Consider the following 13,031-nt stretch of genomic DNA (forward strand, 5'->3'; position numbering starts at 1 on the left):
TTTTACGAATATTTGTTTCATAAAAATATTTTAAAAATTATTTGTTTTCGACAAGAAAAAAAACATGTCAGATACCAGCGCGCAGGTCAGTTACATTGCTATCTCAGTCTCTCTCCTCTGGTCCACTGTTACATCTATCAGCAGGTCTCAACGAGGGGAGTCACATCCCCCTACTACATGACGCACATTTCCTTATTAGGACATCACTCCCGCAAAGTGCTCTCTCCATAACCTGTTGTTCCACTTCTTGTTGTTTCCACAAAGTTAGGTTGTAAAAAATAGGCAATAAATGAAAAGTGCAAAGCAAGAATCGCCTTTGAAGTTCCTACCTACACATTACATGGTGTGCTGTCTCTGTGTTATGGGTATATAAATAAGTAGAGGTCTGTCTGCAATGAGGCGCTGAGTAAAGTTTTAGTTAAGTAGTCAGCGCGGTTGTCTACGATCTGGGAAACTCCACTTTGAGGCCCGGTGTGGGGACCTCCTCAGTAAGGTAGTTTATTTATAACACTTTGTAATACTTTAATTTTCTAAAATTAAAAATGTAATAAAAACAAAAACAGGATTTTTTAAGCCTCTGTCCACTTTTATTCGAATACAAATACAAATCATTTTTGCTGCCTCAACAAATACAGATACAAATACAAATACTGGGCTCTCTGCACATCCCTAATGCTTTGTTCAATGCAACTACGACATCTTTGCAGTTTGCTGATGTGTAATCTGCAGCACGTCCTGTTAAGGACTCGCAGCATAAATTCCTCCAAAATAGATTAGAGACGGTATCTCGGGTTCCTGGCTCCATCAAGACTAATGGAGGCACAACCCGCAGGAGCAAGAGCAGCATCTTTTCTCTGCATTGATTCAGTCCATCCAGACTCATGCCAGTGTGGACATTAAGAGGTTTCAGGGGTCTCATAATATACCAGCCTATAGCTTATAATGCACCTGCCTCTCTTTCATTTTTCAGTTTGTAAGAATAAATTAATGAAACTATATATAAGGCTCTCAGGTGAAAGTGAAAGTTGAGGAGAGCAGGTTCCATCTCATCTTATAGTTAACACCCGTGCCAACCTTCAAATGCACAACACCACTGTCATTAAATTGTTTGATGTTTTGTGTGGCCTCTACTGAAGTTCACCTGTTTGTTAAAGGTGAATTAAGCTCTCACTTGTGATGAAGATTTTTCAAAAAGCCGACTGTATTAATTGACATACTGAATATAGCAGCAAGGTAAACACTGGCTTCATCCTCCTGTCTTGTCTCTCTGCTGAAGTGTCCTTGAGCAGGAATCTGAATCCAAATCCACAGTTGTCAGACATGTCATCATGTCAGTGTAATGTAGAAACACTGACTCATATTAACAGCAACACTGGAGGTTTTACCTCTAATCACTCACACATACACTCTTCCAGAGTTTTCTGTGTGTGAGCAGCGAGGTCAGTTTGCTTGTGGGACGAAATATGATCCCGGAGGGTGGGGCTGCCCTGTGGATCATCCCTCAGTCTCTCATCTATGAGTGCCTGTCATGTTTCTCATATGCACCTTTGTTCAGCTCAGCGTGGATTATCAGGGTTGCAGCTTTTGAACACCTCATCATAGCCCCTCAGCTGTGGACAGAGGTATGAAAGACTCCTGGCACTCCTGGCACCTATAATTACCGAGCATGGAAGCATAAAAACCTAAAATGGAAACCGATAGAAGCTATAAAGATAAAGAAGGCTGAGTATGCCAGAACGACTTGTGAACTATTTAATGATATGTGAGGAAGACAGACTTTGGAAAAGTGAGCTGGCAGATGCAACGCAATATCAAGGCGGTGTAAACCACTTGTCGAGACTAATCAAAGTTGCCTTCTGTTGGGACACTTCCACTGAGGGAATCCAAGAGATGAAAACCATCTCACTGCACTGGTACGGTGTTACTGCAGAACCACCAGAGCCGAGAGATGACAGTTTCCTTTTTCAACACAAATGACTGACAGGAAACTAGGCTGCTGTTTTCTTTTTTTTTTTCTCTCAGTCATTCAAAGACGGTTGTGACGGCTTGTTCACAAGGGGTCATTTTCTTCATCATTTGCTGAAAATTGCATAACTTTTGCCTGGAAAGAGTAAATCTGACATTTCAACCCACATGTATTGATGATTTTGTTTTTGCTTTTTGGAGACAAAAGGTAAGTTAATAGAGAAAAGGTTTATCTTGCCTTTCTGAAGGTGGGTTTTCCTATTAATAGAGTTTAATAAGTTGTTGGTGAATAATATTGATTGTGATTATGAGTTTGATATAAACTCATAATATTAATTAGGGAATGAGGGGACACTTGTAATCAAAAACTGACTAAAATATGTTTTTTGTTTTCTATTTCTAATATTTTTTCTGTTACTTGCTGTATAGAACAGGGTCAGGCTCTACGCACCGTGCTACAAGGCTTTAACCCAACTCTTAAACCAGATTAAAATAATAACATACACTTGACAATAACTCAAGTACATCTCTGAGTGTTGAGGACTTGAGTTCACTGGCCCAGATAGTTTGTCCCTGTGGACACAGTGGCCTTGTTTCAACAAATCACATTAGAAGCTCTTGGGGATGTAACAGGACTGATTATAGAGAAGATTTTTTTGATATAATTTAAAACAAACAGAAGATCTTACAGTTAGCCGATCATCCTGTAGACGCTAGAAAATTATACAGTACACGTCTACTTGCAGTAACCCATATGGTAGATTTTTAGAGGATTACAGAGAAATTATACTTTTAAAATCAGTAAAAGTATTAGTGCATTATTGCTGCCACTGTTTCCACTCAACATTGCGGTCATACATGTGCGTTTTTGCCATGTGTGTCATGTTAATTCTTCTGTGATAATGATCATTGTTCCTATAAAAGAGCACATACAAACTTACACCTGGAATTAAACTTATCAGGTTCTCAATTTCATATTTGTTATCATCATCATCATCATTATTATCATCATAAAGGCAGAGATCAGTAAATTAGGGTTAGACCTTTATGTGTGCGCATGTGTGTGTGTGCTGCAGCATACAGTGAGTGCATGTTAAGATACTAATAGCAGGATATTGACCGTGCATTTAAGAAAACTTGGAGATCAATAGTTGACTGTTACTGGTTGTGGTATTACATTCTTACACAGCAGTCAAGTTGCATATTTTAAATATTTACCTCACCTCCTCATATGTGCCAGAATTGTGTAGTTTATAGCTCAAGAGTACATAGTTTTAAAATGATGGCCTTTTGTGTTGATATGACAGCTTGTAAACATCAAAGTCATCTTTAGCAAGCCATTATGAAATGGGAGAAGTTAAAGTCTCCAGAAACAGATGATCCAATGTGTTGCTGTGAGTGTGAAGATCTGGATGAAGCCTTTAACAGGTATGAAGGGCTTAGTGGACATACTGAATATAGCAGCAAGGTAAACACTGGCTTCATCTTCCTGTCTTTTCTCTCTGCTGAAGTGTCCTTGAGCAGGAATCTGAATCCAAATCCACAGTTGTCAGACATGTCATGCCGAGTGTAATGTAGAAACACTGACTCATATTAACAGCAACACTGGAGGTTTTACCTCTAATCACTCACACATACACTCTTCCAGAGTTTTCTGTGTGTGAGCAGCGAGGTCAGTTTGCTTGTGGGACGAAATATGATCCCGGAGGGTGGGGCTGCCCTGTGGATCATCCCTCAGTCTCTCATCTATGAGTGCCTGTCATGTTTCTCATATGCACCTTTGTTCAGCTCAGCGTGGATTATCAGGGTTGCGGCATTTGAACACCTCATCATAGCCCCTCAGCTGTGGACAGAGGTATGAAAGACTCCTGGCACCTATAATTACCGAGCATGGCAGCATAAAAACCTAAAATGGAAACTGATAGAAGCTGTAGAGCAAAAGAAGGCTGAGTATGCCAGAACGACTTGTGAACTATTTAATGATATGTGAGGAAGACAGACTTTGGAAAAGTGAGCTTGCAGATGCAACGCAATATCGAGGCGGTGTAAACCACTTGTCGAAAGTAATCAAAGTTATCTTCTGTTGGGACACTTCCACTCAGGGAATCCAAGAGATGAAAACCATCTCACTGCACTGGTACGGTGTTACTGCAGAACCACCAGAGAAGACAGATGACAGTTTCCTTTTTCAACACAAATGACTGACAGGAAACTAGGCTGCTGTTTTCTTTTTTTTTCTCTCAGTCATTCAAAGACAGCGCTTGTTCACAAGAGGTCATTTTCTTCATCATTTGCTGAAAATTGCATAACATTTGCCTGGAAAGAGTAAATCTGACATTTCAACCCACATGTATTGATGATTTTGTTTTTGCTTTTTGGAGACAAAAGGTAAGTTAATAGAGAAAAGGTTTATCTTGCCTTTGTAAAGGTGGGTTTTCCTATTAACACAACTAGAACATTTTAATCAAGAGTTTAATAAGTTGTTGGTGAATAATATTGATTGTGATTATGAGATAATGCAGTTTGATATAAAGTCATACTGTTTATTAGGAAATGAGGGGACACTTGTAATCAAAAACTGACTGAAATGTGTTTTTTGTTTTCTATTTCAAATATTTTTTCTCTTACTTGCTGTATAGAACAGGGTCAGGCTCTACGCACTGTGCTACAAGGCTTTAACCCAACTCTTAAACCAGATTAAAATAATAATATACACTTGACAATAACTCAAGTACATCTCTGAGTGTTGAGGACTTGAGTTCACTGGCCCAGATAGTTTGTCCCTGTGGACACAGTGGCCTTGTTTCAACAAATCACATTAGATGCTCTTGGGGATGTAACAGGACTGATTATAGAGAAGATTTTTTTTAATATAATTTAAAACAAATAGAAGATCTTACAGTTAGCCGATCATCCTGTAGACGCTAGAAAATTATACAGTACACGTCTACTTGCAGTAACCCATATGGTAGATTTTTAGAGGATTATGGAGGAATTATACTTTTAAAATCAGTAAAAGTATTAGTGCATTATTGCTGCCACTGTTTCCACTCACCATTGTGGTCATACGTGTGCGTTTTTGCCATATGCGTCATGTTAATTCTTCTGTGATGACGATGATTATATGTATACTATAAAAGAGCACATACAAACTTACACCTTGAATCAAACTTATCAGGTTCTCAATTTCATATTTGTTATCATTATTATCATCATCAAGGCAGAGATCAGTAAAGGTTTGTGTGTGCATGTGTGTGTGTGCTGCAGCATACAGTGAGTGCATGTTAAGATGTTAATAGCAGGATATTGACCGTCCATTTAAGAAAACTTGGAGATCAATAGTTGATTGTTACTGGTTGTGGTATTACATTCTTACACAGCAGTCAAGTTGCATGTTTTAAATATTTACCTCACCTCCTCATATGTGCCAGAATTGTGTAGTTTATAGCTCAAGAGTACATAGTTTTAAAATGATGGCCTTTTGTGTTGATATGACAGCTCGTAAACATCAAAGTCATCTTTAGCAAGCCATTATGAAATGGGAGAAGTTAAAGCCTCCAGAGCCAGATGATCCTATGTGTTGCTGTGAGTGTGATATTGACCCGTGCGGATGTTGCTGTGACTGTGAAGATCTGGATGAAGCCTTTAACAGGTATGAAGGGCTTGAGAAAAAGTAGTAAGTACCACTAGAGTATACTGAAGTACTGGAAAGCTCAAGAAGCCTAGTGTTGCACATAGAAGCAACATTACTTCTGTCAAAATTGAATCAAGTTAAAGAATATGTTAACAATATTTAAAGTCTGTTTTAAAACAATAGTCAGGTTGCCATGTGTACATTGAAACATATTTTTCTTGCTGTAATCGTTCATCCTGTTCATACTGACCATTAGAAGATCTCCTCCAAATGTGCTTACCACCAAATGTATTTAAAGGTTTATCTGAAGATAATATGATGCTTCAGCCGTCTGAGTTAGTCACATCAAGTTATACACACAGTTAATGTCGTTTTAGTAAAGAAAATCCCTCTTTGTGTCTCGACAGTCTTTTCTTGTTCAGCTGCAGTGGAAATATAGTTACAAAAAGAGGGAATTTTGGCAGTAAAAAGACTAACTTTGAAAGATATTGACTCGATTTGACTAATTTGGACCGTTGAATCCTCATATTAGCTTCAAATAAACTTTTAAAGAAACACACAGCTCATTTTTGCCCATGCCGTGACCTTCCCCAGTTGAATATGAAAGCACTTCTGCTAGTGCTTACCATCTTTTCTTTATAAGACAGCTTTCGCAGAGATTGCCCCACAAAGTAAAAAGATAAAATCTAAATGAAATATATTCCTTATTATTCTCTGATAGCACAAATGTAAAATATGCTGTGATGTTTGAATTTGCAAAAGCAGAATATCATTAAAAATCCACTTAAGTGAAAGCAGAGTCACTGATTTTATGTATTCAAGCACATGAAAATTTTCTGAACTGTGACTTGATGGCCGTTGTCCCCTGCAGGTGGCTGAAAGACAAACCACCTAAAAGTGGATGTCAGTCTCCTGTGCTTGGGGCCATAATTAACAACCTGGAGATCTCCATGATCCCAGTACTGGTGCTGCTGCCTGTCCTGCTGCGGGTTGCAGCGCTGCACTACCTGCTGGGTGTCACCATCCTGACAGCTCTGCCCTGCCTGGTTCTCTGGTACTACTACGCCACTCACCGAAAAAAGAAGCGCACCCTCTTCTTTCTCACCCTTTCTCTCTACTCTCTGGCCTACATGTATTACCTCTTCATCACAGAGATTTTACCTCGCGGGGACGTCAGCCAGCTGCAGGTGTGCACAGTGACAGCCGGGATGATTCTCACTGTCGTCTCTCTTATTCACACCAAGAGGGGCCCTGGATTTGTGACGACCGCCTTGCATGAAACACACAGTGAGAGTCAGGAGCACAACAAGGACTCCCCACAGCATGATGGATCTATCCAATCAAAAGTCTCCTCTTCAGGACCAGTGAAAGTAAAAGAGACCCTGAGAGCAAAATGGAGCAGGTGTCCTCTGTGCAAAATAATGCGACCCCCGCGGGCAGGACACTGTCGAACCTGTGGATCCTGCGTCCAGCGGCTGGACCACCACTGCATCTGGTGGGTCAGATCTAACATAAATATCCATATATTTCTTGTGGGAACTCTGAATCACTTCAACTAAGTCAGCCATACTTTTCAGTGTTGTGCATTCACATTTAGATAATTGTCCTGTAATTACACACCAGCAATTATATCTTCAGCAAAACGCTCAACCTCTTGTTTTTTTCCACCGTAGGAAAACTTGAAAGGTTGAAATTTACCATTTGACTATTAGTTCACACACCCATTAGCTAATTTAGTAGCTGCTTTGTAAGGTTCGTACATTTAATACCAGGCTGATTCTCGTTAATAGCCTGAATTTGTCAGGGTTTTAACATCATGCAGATATCTTTGGTTTTATTTGGCCAGGTTTTGAGATAAATGCTGCTGTGATTTCTGCTGCCACCCCAAAACAATGGAGGTGAATGAAATTTAGTTTGTGGTGCCCAAAAGGCTGAGAAATTACATTACAACTTTCTCCAAAGCAGTGTGTCTTTACAGGAACAATGTCCTGGTTGTTCAGGATAATCAACAGATCTCACTGAGTTTTAATTGGGAACTATTTTCTTCCAAAGGTGAAAAAAGTGAAAATGTTTCTGAGCAATAACTGAATCAACAATGGTTGAAAACATCTTTAAAGCCGTGCTGCTGCATCGTCTCACGTAAAGAATAGTAACAATATAGAGTCAGAATAACAAGCTTTGTGTGACTGGTACATTGTTGTGTGTGTGTTTTGTGTGGTGTTGTAGGATAAACAGCTGTGTTGGACAGGGCAACCACCGCAGTTTCCTGCTGACCCTCTCTGTGTTCCTGTTGACCTCTCTGTATGGGATCACTTTGGTGTTGTGCAGCCTGTGTCCTCGACAGTATCTAATGACAGCTCTCTTCTACTGCCCTGGCGTCTACAGTCAGTCTAGGTACAGCACTCTTTTGTATTCAGTTTCAACAGGTGACTATAAAACTAAATGTAGGAATAGATGTGAAGTCAACATTGTAAAATCTTTTCAATTTTTTAAAAATCTTCTCTACAGCACAGCACTTTGCTTCACCTGCGCTTGGTACAGCAGCATCGTCACAGGGGGATTGCTTCACCTGTTGGTGGTACAAGTTCTGAATATCAGCTTCAATGTGACGGAGCGGGAGGCTCAGCTGGCTCTGAGGAACAAAACGGGCCAGAGCCGCTTGTGTGGACTCGCCATCGACACAGGAGAGTTTTCACGTGGCTTCTACCAGAATTGGATTGAGTTTCTCACCATGGCAGATGCCTCGGTTTCTCCTTGCTCCAGTGTCACTGACTTGGTCTAGGTTGACTTTATACTTTGTGGTAACATTAACAGAATGTTAATGTACTGTTGCATGTTTTAAGAATCACTTCTCATGTGTTTCTTATCGGAACACAGATCAAAACAGCAGAGCTTTTGTCTGTATTTCCACTGTAATGATTCTTATCAATTAGAATTTTTCTTTTTTTTTTTTTTTACTTAATTTTGCATACGGATATCTATCAAATGATGACTTGCCATGCTTATTGCATTCCAGCCTCTTTATTTATAGTATATCAACACGTATAATTTTAAAAAATACGTTGCAGGGAAATATCAAGGTGCTAGTGTTGACTGCTTTAAAAAAGTACACATTGATACATGTTTTGGAGTCTATGCATGGAAATAAGCTGCAGGCACTGCCATGTTACTGTACATATTTTCTAAACCTGTAGAAAGTGAACATAATGTATGCTGTCTGACTGAAATCCAAATATTTTTGACTTAATGTCATAATAAAACTCTAAACCTGGCAATAAAAGAGAAGTGACTCTGTACAATAAGAACAACAGCCGCGCTTTAAGCTCTTTAAGGCAGTGATTGTCATTACACAGCAGGAACAAAACTGCTGCTGAATGGATGCAAACATGGAAAGACAACTTTGCTGTTCTTGGGTGCACAAAGTTTGGCCTGAGAGTGGCGCCAGAGGAAATCCCATGTTGTGACAGGAATCTTGGCGGGTTCTTCTGCTCAATAACCATTTTAGGATGTCAGACTCAGCTTGTCAGGCTCAGCTCTCAGCCCAGTATCCTAGGAGTTATGTTCATACATTCACAGATTACTGTCTCTTGCACTGTTATGTCTCCTGCTCACTCTGATTGGAATATTTTTGATTCATGATTGAAATGACGGAGCCAGCTGGTTCAGGTATGCGGCTCCTGGACACTCCCTGCGTATTCTGGTTACATTTAACTGGGAGATGACCCATGGACATGCTGGAGAGATTATATATCCTATCCAACCACTTTTATAAATCCTCCTATTAGACTGTTCATTCAGTATTAGTAACAAAACAGGCATGAACAAACTGGCGCAGATAATAGAGCACTGCAATATGAACCCTGGGAGTCAGTCAGTGGGAGACGTACAACCTCCTGGAGCAGTTTCAGTCATTTTTACTGCTATGACCGATGCCATCTAGTTTCCCCAGTATTTACCACATATTCTGCTAACAGCACTCTGCATTATTGATTTTTTTAATGTTACAGTGCTTTTCTATTTCTTTCTCACAGCACCAGTGGTGTTCCTTTTACACTACGCAGACCTACACATTTAAACAAATGCAGCGATTGTTTTTGTTGTCAGTGGATATCAGATCATTTATATTAAGATGGAGGCCACAATCCTGCCCAACACTGTAATGTATAACATTTGATGTGGTTAAGTTAATCTCTTTTCAATCTTATTTAATATAATAAACAAAGCAAAATGTCAGTGTTTCACTTTCATTCACTCCCATTATTTCCCATTATCATCTCTCTTAATGCACATCTTGGGTGGAGAAATCGATCAAACTGCTTAAATCAATACATGTCCTCCATGTAATCACTGAGTCTATTAACTGAGAGGTTTATCTGGCGTCTACGTTCTCCCTTTATTTCCATGCCAGTGGCTCTGGTCCATACGAATGGTCTTTCCTCTGGTGCCACCCTGAGGCCGATCTTTGCTTTTTTTCCCCTCCACTACAGTGCTGAAGATATTAAGAGTAGCAAACTGTCTTTCCATTTTTCCTCCTTCAACCAATCTTGATTTCAGGTGTGTACTAAGCATAACAATACAGGTGGTCAACAGTGTAATTGCTACAGACACAATACAATTTAGTGAGCTTTGGCCTTTGTCTTATTTAAAATGAATGACAAGGTATAGATTTGCATTCATTATACCCCAGATAGTTCAGTTCTCTCAGTGGGAACAAATCTGTAAGCCTGACCTCATGTAGCTCCTGACAAAAGCAAATCTTCTCCCCCGAAGACTCTAAATACATTTCTATCTCTATTCCTAATCCTATAATATATGATACAGAGTTTTTAATCACCAAGAAATCTCATGATCTAAACAGATAACGCTCCCAAAATGATGAACTCTTTTTATTTGAATGAATCCATGCCTTTTTACCCTGAGGCCAACTTTCATAATTTAGAGGGGTGTAATGAACATTACATTGCTTCACTTTCCAAGTGTTGTCACCTGATTACTAAATTTTCCCCTGAATACAAACACACAGGTGTCTTGAGTTGTAGCCAACTTGCTGTCATTGTTTCATCACATGTGTATGACGCTTGTTGAAATATTTTGTAACTGATAAAGATTTATAACTGATCTAAACATTGCACAGAAAAATCCCATCATAATTCACTAATTCTTCATAGTCTTCTATTCCTATTTTATGCCATTGTTCTACTCATCCTATAATCTTTATTTCTGTTATTCTATTACTATCATTTCATTGTTTTCTTTTGCCCTCAAAGCATGTAAGTACATACTGTGTTCATGTACGGTGGGTGTGTGTGTGCGCGTGTGTGTGTGTGTGTGTGTACCTGCCTACACAGGAGAGACGCTGACTGCCATGGGCTGTTAAGAAAATATTCAGTCATGTTTTCTCTGTGATGATTTACAGTGTTAACAATATTGAAGCGGGAAGTGTCAGTTATTCCTTTTTTAAAAAGTCAGATAAAGTGGGGCAGCTCATGAGTCCCACCTACTGGGCACTCAGCCAAAGTAACACAGATCAAGATTAATGCCATGTTCACATCATATCGTTCACACAAGCACACATGTGGGAGAAACTGTATCCTAGTTATCATTCAAAGTTGTAGACAGTTTCTGACAGCTATGATATTTCCCTCTTCGGTGAAAAAACAGTACAGGACTTTTAAAAAACCGCTGGCTAAATGGTTGAAAACACCATCATAATTCAATCAATTAAGTTCATTAAAAAGGAGCTACATTGTTTGTCGGTATCTGGTTTCACTTGTTAACAAACAAATAATTAAAATGCAAATATGTTACATAATTGCTTATTTAGGTGATTTATGTTCTGTGATTACAAGGTTAGAAGTTGGGGTACAATCTTGCCTACAGCTCACAATTTCACAACTTTCATAACATTTCCATCCCCAGAGTGTTTCTGACGCAGTTGATTTTAGCTTGTATAATGCTTTCTAAATAGATTTATGCAGCTGGCAGGCTTTGTGTGAGACTGTTTTTATAAATATGCAGTTATAAAATACTTTTCTGGCACCATATTACTTTCAATATTTGTTTTCTCTGTAAAAATGGTGTACCTGTTCAAACTAGCAAGGTATGTAGGTCGAAGGAATCTTTATACCGTGGCGTGTATCTGCCTGCACCTGACTACACTGGTCCATTTGCAACACATTACAATAATTCATTCCCTCATCATCAGTCCAGGATTCATATTCTAATACGGAGAAAAGATCCTGCAGAATGTCGAGCGCTAAGCCCAATGACCAGCCTACTTAAGTATAATGAGCACAATGAGATCAGAATTACAAACATATCGAACTGTATTGGAAAGATTTTCAACGGCACATTTTAATTCAGACCCCTTTACTTTATATGGAGCTGTATGCCTTTGTAAATTTCCACAAACAACTTCTAGTTAATATAAGTTATAGTTTGCCACAGATTTTCGTCCCAGCATTCCTCAGTCTTATTAGTTGAATAACCAAACATTCACTGTATGGTGTGGGTTTTGGCAGAAATAGTGTATTGGTATTTGGATCACGGATAGCATCACCTTTTGGCTCAGTTGTTGTTTTGCAGCAGTTCATCAGCGATGGTTCTGGTCTAGGACAGCCAGCGGGGACCGCAGCCAGACATGAGTCACACAGCTGGAGGTAGCAGAGGATTAGATGATTTTAAAACCAAGAAACTTTCCTTTAATATTTTATATTTTAACAAGACAAGATTAGTATAATAATAATTAGTAATAATTTATAAGTTCAGTCAGAACAAAATGCGATCTTATAATGGGCAGAAGGGAATCGAGTAAACGGAAGGCAATGTCTGATGTATAGAAATAGTGATAAGGTTAACTAATACCCAATGGTGGAAGACATTTTCACATCATCAAATAAAAGTAGTAATATTATAATGTAGAAATACTCTGTTACATATAAAAATGTCTGGCATGCAACATTTTATTCAAGGTACAGAAATATTATCAGCAAAATGTACTTAACAAATCCACAGTAAAAAAATACTTCTGCAGAAAAATGCAGAGCTTTCATGTTTAAAAAGCATATTACTGTTGACAATTAGTGGGGCTAATTTTACAAACTTTATATACTGTATTGGCCTGAGTATAAAATGATGTTTTGAAAATTACATTTGAAAAAGTGGGTGTTATATTTCAAGTTTTGTGTGTAGTTAAATAATTTTACCCAATTTTGCAGCTACTGCACAGTCAAACAATATGAAAGCAGTTGATGAAACAATCTCACCTCAAGGTCTGTTTAGTAGCTGCTCTGGAGCTTTCAATCATTATCATATGTTTTTTATCAGCAGCTAGAGAAGAATTACCATTATTACTTCAATTCTTCCAACTGACGGACTTATTCCAGTTACACTCCAATCTACTGATGAAGATCATGTGATGTGATCAAAAGCT

General features: G+C 38.8%; 1 protein-coding gene across 3 annotated transcripts; it reads left to right on the plus strand.

Annotated features, from left to right (window-relative positions):
• Positions 1-1,350: 1,350 nt before the first annotated feature.
• On the plus strand, positions 1,351-10,045 carry zdhhc23a (zinc finger DHHC-type palmitoyltransferase 23a). 3 transcript variants are annotated; one of them, XM_044369623.1, is made up of 5 exons: positions 1,351-2,173; positions 3,273-3,393; positions 6,471-7,094; positions 7,826-7,993; positions 8,108-10,045. In XM_044369623.1, exons 2-5 carry the CDS (start codon positions 3,308-3,310, stop codon positions 8,379-8,381), a joined length of 1,152 nt encoding a protein of 383 aa, XP_044225558.1. In that variant the 5' UTR covers positions 1,351-2,173; positions 3,273-3,307; the 3' UTR covers positions 8,382-10,045. The 3 variants fall into 3 exon arrangements, with proteins under 3 accessions (XP_044225558.1, XP_044225557.1, XP_044225556.1); XM_044369622.1 differs by lacking the exon at positions 3,273-3,393 and adding an exon at positions 5,464-5,617 and having other exon boundaries at positions 8,108-10,041; XM_044369621.1 differs by lacking the exons at positions 1,351-2,173; positions 3,273-3,393 and adding exons at positions 3,850-4,353; positions 5,464-5,617 and having other exon boundaries at positions 8,108-10,041.
• Positions 10,046-13,031: the final 2,986 nt, after the last annotated feature.

The sequence above is a fragment of the Thunnus albacares genome, chromosome 13 (assembly GCF_914725855.1).
Source record: "Thunnus albacares chromosome 13, fThuAlb1.1, whole genome shotgun sequence".
Classification (NCBI taxonomy): domain Eukaryota; kingdom Metazoa; phylum Chordata; class Actinopteri; order Scombriformes; family Scombridae; genus Thunnus; species Thunnus albacares.